The sequence below is a fragment of the Thalassophryne amazonica genome, chromosome 12, assembly GCF_902500255.1.
Source record: "Thalassophryne amazonica chromosome 12, fThaAma1.1, whole genome shotgun sequence".
In the NCBI taxonomy this organism is placed as follows: Eukaryota; Metazoa; Chordata; class Actinopteri; order Batrachoidiformes; family Batrachoididae; genus Thalassophryne; species Thalassophryne amazonica.
In genome coordinates, this window is record NC_047114.1 from 25,340,044 (window position 1) to 25,359,921 (window position 19,878).

General features: G+C 44.9%; 1 protein-coding gene across 2 annotated transcripts in view; it reads left to right on the forward strand.

Moving 5' to 3' along the window:
- The window catches only part of LOC117521603 (small conductance calcium-activated potassium channel protein 2-like), a 266,087-nt gene that overhangs the window by 231,443 nt on the left and 14,766 nt on the right, over nucleotides 1-19,878 (forward strand). The window contains exons 7-9 of one of the 2 annotated variants that reach the window (XM_034182932.1): nucleotides 430-557; nucleotides 5,266-5,274; nucleotides 17,660-17,729. In XM_034182932.1, the coding sequence (XP_034038823.1) occupies nucleotides 430-557; nucleotides 5,266-5,274; nucleotides 17,660-17,729 (207 nt within the window). The remainder of the gene's footprint in view (nucleotides 1-429; nucleotides 558-5,265; nucleotides 5,275-17,659; nucleotides 17,730-19,878) is intronic. The other variant, XM_034182931.1, reaches the window with a different exon arrangement.

Below are 19,878 nucleotides of genomic sequence, written 5' to 3' on the forward strand. Positions count from 1 at the left end.
TGTATAATGTTACAATAAATTGGTGGTTTAAACAACAAGCAAATTTAGGTTTTGCATTTTGTTCCCATACTGTACCAATAATGAACCAAACTGTGACCTCAGAACTGAGATACATACCGGACCGTGATTTTTGTGTATCGTTACACCCCTACAGATTGGAGTCGTGAGCACCATTTTCTTTACACAACAGTTTGTCACAGTTATAAACATTTGACGTCTGGGATTCAAAAACTGGATTTGCACTGCCTCATGATGAACACCCTCACATTCTGGAGCTTCTGTGTGCACAGCTGTGTGTGAGCTCCAAAAGAACATAAGTTTGTGTCGGCGCGGTTTAAGCCATTATCAGTGACAGATTTGTGATTTGTACATCTTTTCAAAGTAGTTGCTATGTAAGTTACGTGCATCTTTTTCAACTTCATTTCACAGGTAAAGAACACAGCTGCCAATGTACTCAGGGAAACATGGCTCATCTACAAACACACCAAGCTGGTGAAGAAGATAGATCACGCGAAAGTACGGAAACACCAGCGCAAGTTTCTCCAAGCCATCCACCAGTAAGTCTCACCCCACTTCTGTCCTCCCAAATGACATTATACATTTGACTGAAATGTGACTGATCCTCGTTAATAACAAACAAATACAACCCAAATTCCAATGAAGTTGGGACATTGTGTAAAATGTAAATAAAATACAAAAATACAAAATACAATGATTTGCAAATCCTCTTCAACCTATATTCAATTGAATACACCACAAAGACAAGATAATTAATGTTCAAACTGATAAACTTTATTGTTTTTGTGCAAATATTTGCTCATTTTGAAATGGATGCCTGCAACATGTTTAAAAAAAGCTGGGACGGTGGTATGTTTACCACTGTGTTACATCACCCTTCGTTCTAACAACACTCAATAAGCGTTTGGGAACTGAGGACACTAATTGTTGAAGCTTTGTCGGTGGAATTCTTTCCCATTCTTGCTTGATGTACGACTTCAGTTGTTCAACAGTCCGGGGTCTCCGTTGTCGTATTTTGAGCTTTATAATGTGCCACACATTTTCAATGGGCAACAGGTCTGGACTGCAGGCAGGCCAGTCTAGTGCCCGCACTCTTTTACGACGAAGCCACACTGTGGTAACACGTGCAGAATGTGGCTTGGCATTGTCTTCATGAAATAAGCAGGGACATCCCTGAAAAAGACATTGCTTGGATGGCAGCATGTGTTGCTCCAAAACCTGGATGGACCTTTCAGCACTGATGGTCACATCACAGATGTGTAAGTTGCCCATGCCATGGGCACTAACACACTCCCATACCATCACAGATGCTGGCTTTTAAACGTTGCGCTGGTAACAATCTGGATGGTCTTTTTCTTCTTTTGTCCAGAGGACACGGCGTCCATGATTTCCAAAAACAATTTGAAATATGTACTCATCAGACCACAGCACACTTTTCCACTTTGTGTCTGTCCATTTCAAATGAACTCTGGCCCAGAGAAGGCGGCAGCGTTTCTGGATGTTGTTGATGTATGGCTTTCACTTTGCATGGTAGAGTTTTAACTTGTACTTGTAGATGTAGCGACGAACTGTGTTAACTGACAATGGTTTTCTGAAGTGTTCCTGAGCCCACGTGGTAAGATACTTTACACAATGATGTCGATTTTTAATGCAGTGCCACCTGAGGGATTGAAGGTCACGGGCATTCAGTGTTGGTTTTCGGCCTTGCTGCTTATGTGTAGAGAGTTCTCCAGATTCTCTGAATCTTCAGATCATATTATGGACTGTAGATGATGGAATCCCTAAATTCCTTGCAATTGAATGTTGAGAAACATTGTTCTTAAACTGTTGGACTCTTTTCACCCAGTGATACGGATGCTCCTTTCATACCCAGTCATGACACTCACAGTTAGCGTCCTCAGGTCCCAAACACTTATTGAGTGTTTTTAGAACAAAAGGTGATGTAACACAGTGGTAAATATACCACTGTCCCAGCTTTTTTGAAACGTGTTGCAGGCATTCATTTCAAAATGAGCAAATATTTGCACAAAAACAAAAACGTTCATCAGTTTGAACATTAAATATCCTGTCTTTGTGGTGTATTCTCCTGAATATAGGTTGAAGATGATTTGCAAATTATTGTATTCTGTTTTTATTTACATTTTACACAACGTCCAAACTTCATTGGAATTGGGGTTGTAGAAGTGTTAATCTACACCACTACAATGGAACAATCAAAATATTCATGTAGTGTCGACTTTCAACTTTAATTCAAGTGGTTTAACAAAAATGAACTACGAGGTCTGTCAATAAAGTATAGGTCCTTTTAATTTTTTTTCAAAAACTATATGGATTTCATTCATATGTTTTAACGTCAGACATGCTTGAACCCTCGTGCGCATGCGTGAGTTTTTCCACGCCTGTCGGTGACGTCATTCGCCTGTGAGCACTCCTTGTGGGAGGAGTCGTCCAGCCCCTCGTCGGAATTCCTTTGTCTGAGAAGTTGCTGAGAGACTGGCGCTTTGTTTGATCAAAATTTTTTCTAAACCTGTGAGACACATCGAAGTTGACACGGTTCGAAAAATTAAGCTGGTTTTCGGTGAAAATTTTAACGTCTGATGAGAGATTTTGAGGTGATACTGTCGCTTTAAGGACTTCCCACGGTGCGAGACGTCGTGCAGCGCTCTCAGGCGCCATCATCAGCCTGTTTCAAGCTGAAAACCTCCACATTTCAGGCTCTATTGATCCAGGACGTCGTGAGAGAACAGAGAAGTTTCAGAAGAAGTCGGTTTCAGCATTTTATCCGGATATTCCACTGTTAAAGGACATTTTTTTAATGAAAGATGTGCGGGCGGATTGCAGCGTCGGCTCGCAGCCGCCGCTACGCTCCGCCACAGGAAAAACACCTCTGTTGGAAGCCTTAAGGACAAGTTGGAACATGTCCAGCTGTTAAACAATTTCTCATATACTCACTCCACTGAAAGCCATCAAAAGCCGCCTGGATTTTAACAAATGGTTATCAACACGGAGGTGTTTTTCCTGTGCCGCCGCACCGCACCGGCTGCGTCCCGACGCACGGACCCGTCCGCACGTCTTTCATTAAAAAAATCTCCTTTAACAGTGGAATATCCGGATAAAATGCTGAAACCGACTTCTTCTGAAACGTCTCTGTTCTCTCATGACGTCCTGGATCAATAGAGCCTGAAATGTGGAGGTTTTCAGCTTGAAACAGGCTGATGATGGCGCCTGAGAGCGCTGCACGACGTCTCGCACCGTGGGAAGTCCTTAAAGCGACAGTGTCACCTCAAAATCTCTCATCAGCCGTTAAAATTTTCACTGAAAACCAGCTTAATTTTTCAAACCATGTCCACTTCGATGTGTCTCACAGGTTTAGAAAAAATTTTGATCAAACAAAGCGCCAGTCTCTCAGCAACTTCTCAGACAAAGGAATTCCGACGAGGGGCTGGACGACTCCTCCCACAAGGAGTGCTCACAGGCGAATGACGTCACCAACAGGCGTGGAAAAACTCACGCATGCGCACAAGGGTTCAAGCATGTCTGACGTAAAAGCATATGAATGAAATCCATATAGTTTTTGAAAAAATAAAAAGGACCTATACTTTATGGACAGACCTCGTATTTAGGAATTACAGCCATTTTAATACACAGTTCATTTGCAGAGGCCATAAATAACAGCACAAACTAAATATGATGAATATTGTCAGACGATTCAGTTTTATTTACATTAATTATTAAAATAGGAACAGTATGATACTGTATGGTAAATCTCTCTGGATTAGGTAGTTTCCAAAAACTGACTCAACCTGTGAGAAGGAGATGAGTGAGGGAAGCCATCAAGGCACCAAGAGAGCTCTGAAAGGGTTATAGACTTCTGTGGTTGCACTTGGAGAAAATGGTGACAGTGAAGCCTTTGCCGGTTGTGCCATCCAAGAAAACACATGAAATCCATGCTTGAGTCTTTTATGTGCCTTCTGAGAAACTGTATTTGAAATTTTACTTAGTTTTACAAATAGACTTTTCTGTGCTATTAATCTATATAATTGGATATGCAACAAAAACAAGCTGCACTGTCTGCATGTTCTCCAATCATATCCACTGAAAGCTGTAATTCCAGAGTTGTCTGAGTGTCTTGGTGGGTTCTCTCACTCACACCTTTTAGCATAGTCACTCAGAAATTTAAATTTTCTTATGCCTCAATTTATTCAAATATAAAAAATACAAAAAAAAAATATAAAATTGTCTACCTTAAACTCAAAGTGAATGCAATTCTCTAGAACTTGATATAAATTAATTAAAAATATAAAAGCCAAGATGATGGGCTGCATAAGTAATGGAAATCTTTGGTATAATACCTGTAAATAATCAGTTTAATTGGCAGTTTTCTTCAGACAAGTCAGGGGATGGATACATGAACATTTCCAAGTTACTGAATATGTCTTGGACTTTATTTACATCAATTATGAAGAAATACATCGATGGTAAATCTGTGTGGAGTAGACAGTTCTCAAAAACTGAGTGATTATGCAAGAAGGAGAAGAGTGAGGAAAGCCACCAAGACACCCAGACAACCCAGAAGACGTTATAGGCTTCTCTGGCTGTGATTGGAGAAATTGTGCATAGTGCATGTTTTGCATTTTGTATCTCCAGTTATACAGCTCCATGATGAAGTGGTAGAGAGGAGGATTTTCTTAAAAAGAAGACCTGAAAGTTCAGCTACAATTTGCCAGAAGGTACATCTGAGAGGCAAGCCTAGATTTGATGTTTTAGTGAAAGACTTGTCTGAAGAAAACTGGCAATAAAACTGATTATTTTGCAGGTTTTAGACCAAAGCGTTCCATTACTTATCCAACCCATCATCTTGCCTTTTATATTTTTAATTAATTTATGTCAAGTTGTACAGATTTGCTTTCAGTTTGAGTTTAAGGAAGATCATTTTTGACATTTTGTATTTGAAATGGCATAAACAAATTAAAATGTGTGAAATACCAAGTGTTCCAATACTTTTGGAGGGCACTGTAGTTCGTGTGTGTTTTTTTTTAATGCCCTCTCTCTCTCGCTCTCACACACACACACAGAAAATACGACAGAGTGTAACGGTCCTCCCTGTCCCCCTCCCACCCCCCTCTGCCCCAGCCCCTTTTACCCTGTGCTTACGGTGACAAGTGTAATGGTTTCACTCGTTTCGTGAATGTTGTGCGGTTAAAACTCTGTATTGTGTTCTGTCTTTGTTTTGCTCTATCACTGCAGAGCGCAGAAGTAAGTTGAGTCTTCTATGTATCCTCCTCCTACTGTTTCCTCAGCATCCTTCCTCCTCCTCCTCTCTTCACGTCTGCGTTTGACATGCATGGTTTTAAAAAAAAAACATCTGTTACCAGAATAAATAAATAAATATATAAATGCTGGATTGTTTTTGGTTTTTCTTTACTTCAGTGCTCCATTTGCTCCCCCCTCTCCTGCTCCCTCCCTCCCATGTCCCACTGGAATGAAGCACAAACGAGCATCAACATTTTGCCGCCAGTGTCGGTTGTGGAAGGTTGCTTGGAGAGAACGTGTGAACGAAGCCTCGTGCACAGAATGAGCGTTTAGCTTCGTTGGCCCAGCCACCACTTCATAATCATCCCCAAAGTTGATTAATATAGCTGCACGGCAGACTATATTAACCCTCATCAACACAACTCATCCTGATGGCTTCAACACAAACACGTTTCTTAGAACCTGCTGAAGATTGAACTGTTGGTGCTTAATTTAGGCTTTTTGTTTCTTTGAATTCAAAAGGAACAAGGTAATAGTATCCTTGTGCATGAAGACATTAACAACTACACCAATCTGACATTTGATCCTCATGATCTTACGTTTATAATGATATGAGTCTGGAATCCACTAAGTCCACCACACCACATTTGTGCCAAACTGGGTTGAAAATCAAATTGTTTGACGTTGACCTTTGGCAAAATGATTCTTTAAAGGCATAGTCCATGGGCCAAGCAGGTTTTTGGTACTACTTATGGAGACGAAATGACCTCAGTGTACCATGGCCTACACAAAAATGTGTGATAACCATCCCGGAGTGGTAGCTGTAGCCAGCTTGGGGTCAATGAGGAATTACACAGAGGCCAAAATTTAAAAATGTTCCACTCATGTTAAAAACACCACATAATTTGTCTGATCATAATGATTCCAAAAAGGTATAGTTGATTGTGTTGTTTTTACCCTAGAACATCCAGTCACAGATAGTCCAAACTATACCTTTTTGGAATCATTATGATCAGACAAATAATGTGTAGTTTTTAATATGAGTGGAGCATTTTTATATTTTGACCTCTGTGTAATTCTTCATTCACTCTTAGCTGGCTATAGCTACCACCCTGGGATAGCTATCATACATTTTTTTTGTAGGCCACTGAGGCTGGATTCTAAGTGTCATTTCATCACCTTACTTGGTATCGATTAGGTCAAAACTGATGACTGGCTCATGGACTAATGGTTTTGGGGTAAAGCTTCACTGACATACCACATTTGGTAGAAATCAGCAAAAGGGGCCTGGGAGGAGAAAACCAACAGACAGGCAGACATGACCTTGACCCTAATGATTGACGTCAAATTTGACCTCCCCAGGGCAATTACAAAACACACCTCCGTTTGTGTGTCACATTTGGTGCAAATCAGAACGAATAACATTAGTTTTGTCCTTTGACCCATTTGATTTTGGCCAAAGTGATTAATTTGATGTCATCTGGGCAATTCCAGAACTCACCCCATATGTGTGTCGAATTTGAAGCAAATTGGAATGAAAAACCAATTATACTCAACAAAAATATAAACGCAACACTTTTGGTTTTGCTCCCATTTTGTATGAGATGAACTCAAAGACCTAAAACTTTCTCCACATACACAATATCACCATTTCCCTCAAATATTGTTCACAAACCAGTCTAAACCTGTGATAGTGAGCACTTCTCCTTTGCTGAGATAATCCATCCCACCTCACAGGTGTGCCATATCAAGATGCTGATTAGACACCATGATTAGTGCACAGGTGTGCCTTAGGCTGCCCACAATAAAAGGCCACTCTGAAAGGTGCAGTTTTATCACACAGCACAATGCCACAGATGTCGCAAGATTTGAGGGAGCGTGCAATTGGCATGCTGACAGCAGGAATGTCAACCAGAGCTGTTGCTCATGTATTGAATGTTCATTTCTCTACCATAAGCCGTCTCCAAAGGCGTATCAGAGAATTTGGAAGTACATCCAACCAGCCTCACAACCGCAGACCACGTGTAACCACACCAGCCCAGGACCTCCACATCCAGCATGTTCACCTCCAAGATCGTCTGAGACCAGCCACTCGGACAGCTGCTGAAACAGTCGGTTTGCATAACCAAAGAATTTCTGCACAAACTGTCAGAAACCGTCTCAGGGAAGCTCATCTGCATGCTCGTCGTCCTCATCGGGGTCTTGACCTGACTCCAGTTCGTCGTCGCAACTTCGCACAGCCATTGAAGAGGAGTGGACCAACATTCCACAGGCTTCAATTGACAACTTGATCAACTCTATGCGAAGGAGATGTGTTGCACTGCATGAGGCAAATGGTGGTCACACCAGATACTGACTGATATCCCCCCCCCCCAGTAAAACAAAACTGCACCTTTCAGAGTGGCCTTTTATTGTGGACAGTCTAAGGCACACCTGTGCACTAATCATGGTGTCTAATCAGCATCTTGGTATGGCACACCTGTGAGGTGGGATGGATTATCTCAGCAAAGGAGAAGTGCTCACTATCACAGATTTAGACTGGTTTGTGACCAATATTTGAGGGAAATGGTGATATTGTGTATGTGGAATAAGTTTTAGATCTTTGAGTTCATCTCATACAAAATGGGAGCAAAACCAAAAGTGTTGCGTTTATATTTTTGTTGAGTGTACATTTATCCCAATGACTGACCTTTGGCAAATGTTACCTGCCCTGGTCAGGTCCAGTACTGGTCTCCATATGTGTGTCAAATCTGAGTGAAAAACCTCTCTTTTGACCTTTGACTCCAATGGCCTTGACCCACATGATTGACCTTTTATAAATTAGCTGTTGGCTGGGCAATTCCAGAACCCACTAATATACACTACCACTCAAACATTTGACACACTTTTCCCATTTAATTGATTGGGAAAAGTTTGGTGGAATTCATCCAAAGGACCTGGGAAGAGTAGGGCAATAAATAGATGAAGCAACATATTGAACTTCGATTCCAGTGACCTTGACCATTGCCAAAAACAAACCCCTTAAGGTTAAGTCTAGGGTCAACATACTTACACACAGTACATTTGGTGAAAGTGGCCCCAAGCACCTCAGAGGAGGAGTGCAACAAACAAACACACACACACAAGCAAACATTTCTAAAATTATAGTATGATCTTGGCAGAGATCAAAAACGCAACACACATAGCTCAGGGCTCAGTCGTGATGCGCTTGTAGCTGTTAGCCCCTTTTCAGTGACAGCCATAAGGACTCACACAGCAAACAGACACATATGGGCTGAAGCGTCCTCCCGCAGAGATGGAGCCACGAGCCAGCGTTCTCACTCGTTGCTGATATTCTGATTTGCACATGAATAAATGCCCTTGTCTGTCGTCCTGTCTCATAATTTGCCAAAGAGGGAAATTCTTTCTCTCGCACATCCAGATGATGGCCGTGTGATGCTGTTGCAAATAAAGACACATAATTCAGCACGGCGTTAACAGTTCTTATGGTGCTGTAATGGATTTGATTACAGATAAGGAGGCACAGTGTTGAAGGCATTCACAATACATGTCTAAAGTATCATTGCGCACGCTGTATGCATTGCTGTATGTGCAGTAGACACTTTATTTCATCCACTTTCTGCAGCATCCACACAGCAACATACAAAAAAATAAAAAAAAAAAGGTCTCACATTTCATCATGCACAAAGTCACTGCACGCTTCCAGAATGACCCATGTGCAAACACGAAGTGGTTCCACTGAGCTGTGTGTAGCATCACACAGGGCATGTCATCTTTTTCCTTTTTTAAATGTCTTCTTATGGTTGAGAAGATTGCTAATGTTTTCATTTCAAATACAAATAATTTATTGTTTGGAAGCATATTGTATTCTTGCTGGCAAAAGAAACATGTTTTATCATAAACATATTGGGATTCCCTTGTTGTTTTTATTAGAAATATCAGGGTTGCAAAGGGGCAGAAATTTCCAGTAAATTTCCAGAAACTTTCTGTGGGAAGTTAAAACCATGAATTTGGAAAATGTTGACAGTTTTTTAAAACAATTTGCAACATTCTAACTAGGAAACTTTAAATGGGAAAAGATTATAGGGGAAGTCATGGAAATTTGAAGAAATAAATGGGAATTAACTGGAAATTTTGAGTAATTTATGCAATCATATACCACCGTAAATATAAACATTTTATTTTGTCAGAAGTAAACATGGATGTAAACATTTGTAATACAAATTTTAAAAATATGCAAGTAGAACTTTGATTCTTTTATTTCATATTATATATATTCCCTATAATCCCCCCACCCCACCCCCAAAAGTCCCATTTAAAATATAAACTGTAATCCTTGTTCTCAGATGCAGTGGTGTCACTTAAATTGTCCTGCTGTAGTGTGCAAAATTCTAAAAATTATCTGTGCATGTGATGTAGAAATCCCCAGCCCAAGGTATAAATTCAATACAATTTGCATGAAATATCATTGGCTTAAACAAGATTATGTTGCAAGAAGTTTGTTTTTTTAACTACATATAATCTCCCTGTCACAGGCTAATTTCCAGTTTATTTCCATTAATCCAAACATATTGTTGGGAAAGTGTAGTGACACAGACCCACAACAGGGGGCGCAAATGAACAGTCAATAGATGAGCCAAAATATAACAATTTAATGTTGTGAATGTGCACAACGAACATACAGACAATCTCAGAATATCACAACAGTCAATACACAAAGGTGACGTGTGGGCAGGCTCGAGGATAGAAGACGTCTGTCCTGAGGAGAGCCGGAACCACACGATTTCCGCCGCCCCAGAACCTGGTGAATACTGGAGCCGCCAAGTCCCGAATTCCCAGGTGATCACCGTCCCCGACTGTCGGATCTGGTACTGCTGGCGAAGAACAAAGACAGTCAAGTGTGGGTGTGTGTACACCCAGTAACAATAACGGTGGGAATGCCACCTCCACCTCACACTCAGCGCGTTGCAGCGGTCTCAGCTGAAAAGGAGCGCCGTCTTGCACAGCCTCCTTAAAAACGACCGGTTCTCCTGCAAACACTCACAATAAACAGATTTACAAAAGGCTGAGGATATTACCTCCAATGAAGTATGATATCTCGGCAATGAGGTGGAGATGATGTCTGGTCTTTATGGAGTGAGATGATGTTGAGTAGATGGGTGACAGCTGTCAAGAGGTAATGAGCGACAGCTGTCACCCCCGGCTGTGTCCATGGCGGCAGCGCCCTCTCGTGCCTGAAGCCCGCACTTCAGGCAGAGCGCCCACTGGTGGTGGGCCAGCAGTACCTCCTCTTCTGGTGGCCCACACACAACAGGCCCCCCCCCCTCAACGGGCGCCTCCTGCCGCCCGACCCGGCTTGTTGGGGTGTCGACGGTAGAAGTCGGCCAGGAGGGCCGAATCCAGGATGAAGCTCCTCTTCACCCAGGAGCGTTCTTCGGGTCCATACCCCTCCCAGTCCACCAAGTACTGGAACCCCCGACCCATCCGACGGACGTCCAGGAGCCGGCGCACCGTCCAAGCCGGCCCCCGGTCGATGATCCGAGCAGGAGGGGGCGCCGGTCCGGGAGCACAGAGGGGTGAGGTGTGATGAGGTTTGATACGGGACACGTGGAAAACCGGATGGATCCGCAGTGAAGCCGGGAGTTGGAGCTTCACTGCGGCAGGACTGAGGACTTTGAGGATCTTGAAGGGGCCAATGTACCTGTCCAGAAGTTTCGGGGAGTCCACCTGGAGGGGGATGTCCTTCGTGGAAAGCCACACCTCCTGCCCGGGCTGGTAAGCAGGGGCCGGGGATCGCCGGCGGTCTGCATGGGTCTTCGCCCTCGTCCGGGCCTTCAACAAGGCAGAGCGGGCGGAGCGCCGCACCCGACGGCACTTCCGCAGGTGGGCCTGGACCGAGGGCACACCGACCTCTCCCTCCACCACGGGAAACAACGGGGGCTGATACCCCAAACACACCTCAAATGGGGAGAGGCCGGTGGCCGAAGACACCTGGCTGTTATGCGCATACTCGATCCAGGCCAGATGGTTACTCCAGGCCGTCGGGTGCACGGATGTAACGCAGCGGAGGGTCTGTTCCAGTTCCTGGTTGACCCGCTCTGCCTGTCCGTTCGTCTGTGGATGGTACCCGGACGAGAGGCTCACGGTGGCCCCCAGTTCCCTGCAGAAGCTCCTCCAGACGTGTGAGGAGAACTGGGGACCACGATCTGAGACGATGTCGGAGGGTATCCCATGCAGACAGACAACGTGGTGGACCAGGAGGTCTGCTGTCTCCTGGGCTGTTGGGAGCTTCGGGAGAGCCACGAAGTGGGCCGCCTTGGAGAAACAGTCCACTATCGTGAAGATGGTGGTGTTGCCCTGGGACAGCGGGAGGACCGTGACGAAATCCAGGCCGATGTGGGACCAGGGGCGATGAGGCACCGGCAGCGGCTGGAGGAGTCCTTGGGCCTTCGTGTGTACTGCCTTGCCCCTGGCACAGGTGGTGCAGGCCTGGATATATTCCCGGACGTCTGCCTCCATAGACGCCCACCAGAAGCGCTGCCGGACAACTGCCACAGTCCTTCGCACCCCTGGATGACAGGAGAGCTTGGAACCATGACAGAAGTCCAAGACTGCAGCTCTGGCCTCTGGTGGGACGTACAGACGGTTCTTCGGACCTGTTCCTGGGTCCGGGCTCCGTGCCAGGGCCTCCCGGAGGGTCTTCTCCACGTCCCAGGTGAGGGTGGCCACGATAGTGGACTCAGGCAGGATGGGCTCCAGTGGATCCGACAGTGCAGTTTTGACCTCCTCTTCGTGTACCCGGGACAAGGCATCCGACCTCTGGTTCTTGGTCCCGGGGCGATAGGTGATCCGGAAGTCAAAACGCCCGAAGAACAGTGACCAGCGGGCTTGCCTGGGGTTCAGCCACTTGGCGGTCCTGATATACTCCAGGTTCCGATGGTCAGTGAAAACCGTGAACAGCACAGACGCTCCCTCCAACAGGTGTCTCCACTCCTCAAGAGCCTCTTTCACCGCAAGGAGTTCTCGATTGCCGACGTCATAGTTCCGTTCAGCCGGGGTCAACCTGCGTGAAAAGTAGGCACACGGGTGAAGAACCTTATCGGTCTCTCCGCTCTGGGACAGCACGGCTCCTATCCCTGAGTCAGAGGCGTCCACTTCAACCATGAACTGGCGGCTAGGGTCGGGCTGCACCAAAACTGGCACAGTAGAGAACCGTCGTTTCAACTCCTTGAACGCGGCTTCGCAACAATCCGACCAGGTGAAGGGGACTTTTGGAGAGGTCAGGGCTGTCAGGGGGCTAACTACCTGACTGTAGCCCTTAATGAACCTCCTATAGAAATTAGCGAAACCGAGGAACTGTTGCAGCTTCCTACGGCTTGTTGGTTGGGGCCAATCTCTCACCGCCGCAACCTTGGCCGGATCAGGGGCGACGGAGTTAGAGGAGATTATAAACCCCAGGAAGGACCAAGACGTGCGGTGAAACTCGCACTTCTCGCCCTTCACAAACAGTCGGTTCTCTAACAACCGCTGCAGGACCTGACGTACATGCTGGACATGGGTCTCAGGATCCGGAGAAAAGATGAGAATATCGTCCAGATATACGAAGATGAATTGGTGCAGGAAGTCCCGCAAGACGTCGTTAACCAAGGTTTGGAACGTCGCGGGGGCGTTGGTGAGGCCGAACGGCATGACCAGGTACTCAAAGTGACCTAACGGGGTGTTAAATGCCGTCTTCCATTCGTCTCCCTTCCGGATCCGAACCAGGTGATACGCATTTCTAAGATCCAACTTAGTAAAGATTTTGGCTCCATGCAGGGGGGTGAACACGGAATCTAACAATGGCAACGGGTATCGGTTGCGAACCGTAATCTCATTCAGCCCCCTGTAATCAATGCATGGACGGAGGCCGCCATCTTTCTTGCCCACAAAAAAGAAACCTGCCCCCATTGGGGAGGTAGAGTTCCGGATCAGCCCGGCAGCTAATGAGTCCCGGATGTAGGTCTCCATTGATTCGCGCTCAGGTCGTGAGAGGTTGTACAGCCTGCTGGACGGGAACTCAGCGCCTGGAACCAAATCAATGGCACAATCGGACGGACGGTGCGGGGGAAGGGTGAGTGCCAGATCCTTGCTGAAGACGTCAGCAAGATCGTGGTACTCAACCGGCACTGCCGTCAGATTGGGAGGGACTTTGACCTCCTCCTTAGCCTGTGAACCGGGAGGAACCGAGGATCCTAAACACCCCCGATGGCAGGTTTCGCTCCACTGAACCACCACCCCAGACGGCCAATCAATCCGGGGATTGTGCTTCAACATCCATGGGATGCCCAAAATCACGCGGGAGGTAGAAGGAGTTACAAAAAACTCAATCTCCTCCCGATGGTTTCCAGACACCACCAGAGTTACTGGTTGTGTCTTGTGTGTGAGTAAAGGGAGGAGGGTGCCATCTAGTGCCCGCACCTGCAATGGCAAAGGAAGCGCCACCAGAGGGAGCCCTACCTCCCTTGCCCATCTGCTGTCTAGCAGATTCCCTTCTGACCCCGTGTCCACCAGTGCTCGGGCTTGAAGGGTTAAATCCCCGCTCAGGATTGTGACTGGGAGTCGTGTGGCAATTTGTGTGTGTCTTACTTGAATGTTTTGACCCCCCCTTAGCCCAGTCTCTAAGGGCGAGTGTTGTCGTTTTGGCCGTTTGGGGCAGTCTCTCTGTGTGTGCTCAGTTGAGCTGCAGAGAAAACACTCTCCACGGATCAGCCTCCCCATTTTGGCCCTGTGCGTTTCCCTAACAACGTCAGCAGGGGGAGCTGTTGCCCCACAAAGCGCTGCGGCTGTGGAGCATGGGGAGGGCGGCCCCTTTTCGAACCCGGAAGGGAGAGGGGCGGTGTGTATCCGGTCACGGCCTTCGCCTCGCTCCCGATGGCGTTCCTCCAACCGATTGTCTAACCGTATAACGAGATCGATAAGCCCATCTAAATCCCGCGGTTCCTCCTTAGCTACCAGCTGCTCCTTCAGAACCAACGACAGTCCATTTATGAAGGCGGCGCGGAGCGCAATGTTATTCCAGCCGGACCTCACAGCCGCGATGCGGAAGTTGACTGCATAAGCAGCTGCGCTGTCGCGTCCCTGTCTCATTGACAGCAGCACTGTTGAAGCGGTCTCTCCTCTGTTAGGGTGATCAAACACTGTTCTGAAGTCCCCCACAAACCCAGTGTATGCTGATAACAACCGTGAGTTCTGTTCCCAGAGCGCCGTAGCCCAGGCGCGTGCCTTACCCCGAAGCAGAGCAATCACATAAGCTATTTTACTAGCATCTGACGCGTACATGACGGGACGTTGTGCGAAGACGAGCGAACACTGCATAAGAAAGTCCGCGCACGTCTCCACACAACCTCCATACGGCTCAGGAGGGCTTATGTATGCTTCAGGGGATGGTGGGAGGGGTTGTTGAACCACCACTGGAACATTTATATCCTGCACAGGGTCGGAGGACGAGCTGCAGTAGCGCCCTGAGCGCTCGCTGCCATCTGTGCGGAGAGAGCCTCCACCCTGCGGTTCAGGAGGATGTTTTGCTCAGTCATTTGATCCAACCGAGCCGTAAAGGCGGTGAGAATGTGCTGCAGCTCACCAATCACGTCTCCTGCAGACGCCTGTGCTCCCTGCTCTCCCATTGGTCGTTCAACAGCCGGGTGACGCCCCTCGGAGTCCATGACGCTGGCCAAGATATCCTGTTGGGAAAGTGTAGTGACACGGACCCACAGCAGGGGGCGCAAATGAACGGTCAATAGATGAGCCAAAATATAACAATTTAATGTTGTGAATGTGCACAACGAACATACAGACAATCTCAGAATATCACAACAGTCAATACACAAAGGTGACGTGTGGGCAGGCTCGAGGATAGAAGACGTCTGTCCTGAGGAGAGCCGGAACCACACGATTTCCGCCGCCCCAGAACCTGGTGAATACTGGAGCCGCCAAGTCCCGAATTCCCAGGTGATCACCGTCCCCGACTGTCGGATCTGGTACTGCTGGCGAAGAACAAAGACAGTCAAGTGTGGGTGTGTGTACACCCAGTAACAATAACGGTGGGAATGCCACCTCCACCTCACACTCAGCGCGTTGCAGCGGTCTCAGCTGAAAAGGAGCGCCGTTTTGCACAGCCTCCTTAAAAACGACCGGTTCTCCTGCAAACACTCACAATAAACAGATTTACAAAAGGCTGAGGATATTACCTCCAATGAAGTATGATATCTCGGCAATGAGGTGGAGATGACGTCTGGTCTTTATGGAGTGAGATGATGTTGAGTAGATGGGTGACAGCTGTCAAGAGGTAATGAGCGACAGCTGTCACCCCCGGCTGTGTCCATGGCGGCAGCGCCCTCTCGTGCCTGAAGCCCGCACTTCAGGCAGAGCGCCCACTGGTGGTGGGCCAGCAGTACCTCCTCTTCTGGCGGCCCACACACAACACATATTCCAATTAGTTTATTCCCATTAGTTCTGATGGAAGGTTTTCAACTTTGAAAATTCCCACGATTTTGCAACCCTATGAAATAGTGACTGCTTAATCCTATTAGAAAACTGTCTTTTTGTGTTATAACAAGATCATCAGTTAGGGCCCCTTCACACACAATACAAATAAGTACAACTCAGGGTGATTCACAGCGAAACAGTTCATATGAGTGAACCATGAAAACATCGAACCGACAGGCAGGCTTGAAAGACACTGTTGCGTGCACAAACTGTCGCACTGGGATCGTGCACGCGACAGTGTTTTTTGAGCAGGAACACAGTGTGAGCAGCTGCACCACATCACGCCACTGATGTGGAGAACAATAAAATAAAAACCAGCTGTATAATTAGTGAATATCACTGGGTTGATATAAATAATACATAAAAGGGGACACAATACAGAACCCCGCAGTTAAATAACCCTGGTTAAAAAAATAAATAAATAAAAAATAATGTCACTCACAGGATTTGAACCTATAATCTCTGATTACCAGACAGAAACTTTACCACTGCACTATCATTGGCCTGTAATGAGTGCAGAAAAATGCCTGAAATCAACAAAGACATGTACGAGGTGTGCTGTGTCCAGCCGCTGCAGCCCGGCGCAAAGGCGAAAGATGTTTTATATATTTCCACGTGAGGACAGCAGGCAGAGACACGTGCCTCACAGAGGAATGTTGTCCGTTCAGCGCCCAGACCAATGTGTCACTCTGTGTGTTATGTGGTCATTCATTTTCATTATTTGTTATGTAACTGTGTACGTAGGGATTGTTGTAATTATTTATATAACTGTCCTCGCAGTGGTTTCTGTGTTTGTAATGTGTGCACTGAGCCATCATCCAGCTGTCAGTGTGCTGTGATCAGCTGACAGGCCCCTTCCCGTGCTGTGTGCGATCAGACCTTGCTGTCCAGCCCCCATGTGATCAGATCTCTACGGACATAAGCATTTTATGCAAGCGTGCCCCCCCGGCACACCAGATGTGTTGGAGGGGCGTGACACATGCACACACGTGCGAGACACATGGACCACATGTGTGGCTTTTTGCAACTTAGGCAAATTTCACATCCAGCTCGACAGTGATTGTCTGCTGACTATTTTCGTGGTGATAGTGTGAATGGCCACACCTGCCGTGAGAGGGCTCTCGATGGACTCTCACAGCACACACACTGTCTTTCAGCCATTGGTGTGCGCAAATAGTTGTAGCAACAGGTGTACGAGGCATTGGAAGCAGTTATGATTTTACGTTTTGCATACGATTCTTGCATCATGCGCACTTCATGTGCAGTTCAACCAAATTTGCACTTTGTGTGAAGGGGCCCTTAGTGTCAACATTAATGCTCATTGCAGTGAATTAGACCTCAAGGTTACCGTTGCAGTGTATTGCTGCTATGTTTGGGGAAAAAGATCTTGTTGTAATGAGAAAAAGACCGATTAAAAAAAAAAAAAGGCCATGATAAAACATGACAAATACAGTCTTGAGCATAGTATGCTTCTGTACTTTTGCATGTTTTGGTTTTGCATTGACCAAGACAAGGAATGCTTTGGTTTATATACAGTATATGGTCATATATATATATATTTTATATATGTATGTATAATCCATATGGAGTATTTACTGTGCATGCAGATTGCTGTCTCTCCGTGCTGTGTAATCAGTGAGAGAGCACACCTAATACAATAAATGTGTTGCTTTCCCATCTTCTCCTCCTCTCTTCTTATTGGTCCTTCCTGCTTCTTCACAACCCCAAACAACTTGTCTCTGTGTCCCACTCCTACAAACCTCTCTCATTTCATGTCCTATAATATCTCTCTACACTTCCCTTTTCCATCCTCTGTACTTTCTCTTTTACCCTCTTCATCCTGTCATCCCTCTGCTTTCTCCAGACTGCGTAGTGTGAAGATGGAGCAGAGAAAACTCAATGATCAGGCCAACACCTTGGTGGACCTGGCAAAGGTAAGCCCAGAATCCTTTAACAAGTATGATCAGTTAATTATATGCAAAAGATGAGCAAATACAAGTGAAATTCAAAGGTCATGAATCAAGCTTTGGGTTTTGTCACAGATGAGTATTTCAAACTAAAACGAGGGTTGTTGTGGAGGATTGTAACGAGCGTGAGCTAGATGGATTTTTACATTTCCTGGAGCATTCTGAAGATGGAAATTTCTGTGTGGTGTTCCTCAAGGCACTATGTAGGGATACCTTTTATTTTTTGCATGGCATTCAAGATACTTGCACCACTTCTTAATATGCTGATAATTAAAAATAAAGATTGAAAGTAAATACCTTTTTATGTGTCAGTTATGCTGTTGCATGGATTCATGCAACTACAGTACTGACTAGAGACAAAATAAAGGAGGTCCTCAAAAATGTTTAAGCAAATGACACAGAAATGTGGTGATGTATGCATGTAGCTATGCCATTTTTGTTTGGAGTTCTTGACAAAAGTTGATTTTATTCTTAAAAATCGCCAATTTGCTCTCACTCAGAGTCATTAAATACTAACTGTCAGACTCCATGGCATCAGGATGGCCGGTAACTCCTTTGCATTGGCCTTATGAGATCCCTATTTCTCTCATGAAGGAGTTATAAAATTACTGATTTATTTTGGAAATTGGAACATGTCACTTCTCTCTCAATGAATTAAGCTAACCCCTTGCAAGAAAAGGTATTTTAAAACCAACATTCATGAATCACTTACTGTTTAAAATGACAACGATGGTTGTCAAGATAATTACATAAAAAAAAATACAGCAAAAATATGTGAATACCTTTACAGAACAACCTATACACTTTACCCTATTATTCGGTTGTTATTTACAAAAATATATAATTCAATAAATACATTCAATGAGATTTTGGTGTTCCCATTTTGGGTCACCACAGACAGTTTGGCTTAGGACCCACATGTTGATCTGGTTTTTCTAATAAAACTCTGGCAGCCTTGAATGTGGGATATTTTGCTTGGGAGATGAAGACAATTACTGTTTGTTAATCTCGTTATTTACAAAAAATATATAATTCAATAAATAAATCATAAATCAAAATAAGAAGCTACATTTTTAAACTGTAAATCCAATATATTTTTTCTAAATGAACATTATTATGTTGTTGTTAAACTAATTATTTCTGATGAATTGAAAGGCAATTGTTAGTTATTGTACATTCAATTAGATTTTGGTGTTCCCATTTTGGGCCACCACAGGCAGTTTGGCTTAGGACCCACATGTTGATCTGGTTATTCTAATAAAACTCTGGCAGCCTTGAACGTGGGATATTTCGCTTAGGAGATGAGGACAATTACTTTTTGTGCACTGTGCTGCCACACAATAGGAACTCTGAAAATGTAAAGAATTGTATATCATATTTCCATATTAACATATTTTTTTTATTGTATTTGTACAAAGTATGTCAATATGAGTAGTTCTAAAAAAAATTAACAATTGACTAGGCTATATATTAACAGGATAAAATGGATTTTGCAGTTCACTACATTTTCGGACTATCTGGAAGAATAGTGGTGGAAGCAGTTTGTGCACTTTCTTCCCAGAGTATCCCCTCTTCAAGGCTGCCTTTACCCCATTCTCCCTGTATACAATTTTGCAAATTACAATGGATTTATACTGTAAATGTGACAGTATTTTTCTGGTATTTTATTTATTTATTAATTTATTTATCATAGAATTGTTCTGTTAATCACAAATGCATGTTTTCACAGTTTTCAACCTGATACAAGTACACACTCTCTGGGGGCTTAGTGGACTTGTAACGTGCATCATACGATCTGCCATCCAATACGTGTCTTTAATGTTTTGGTTTACTGAGCTTGTCACACCAGCAGGGGATTCATCAGAAAACAAAAACTTATTATTCCTTTATATATTCTGGATTCAGGGAAGTGACATGGCTGACAGTGTGGGAATATATACAGTGCATTGTGTGGTGTGCATGACTGTACATTGCACATTAGGCAGAATGACCTTGTGTGAATAAAACACATCTAGTCCTATGGTCACTTCCAGGTCCCCATTAGTATGTCCAGACCCCCACCATCATCCATTTCCCCATTGCTGAAAACTCTGTTCCACAAATTACTTTTATTAAT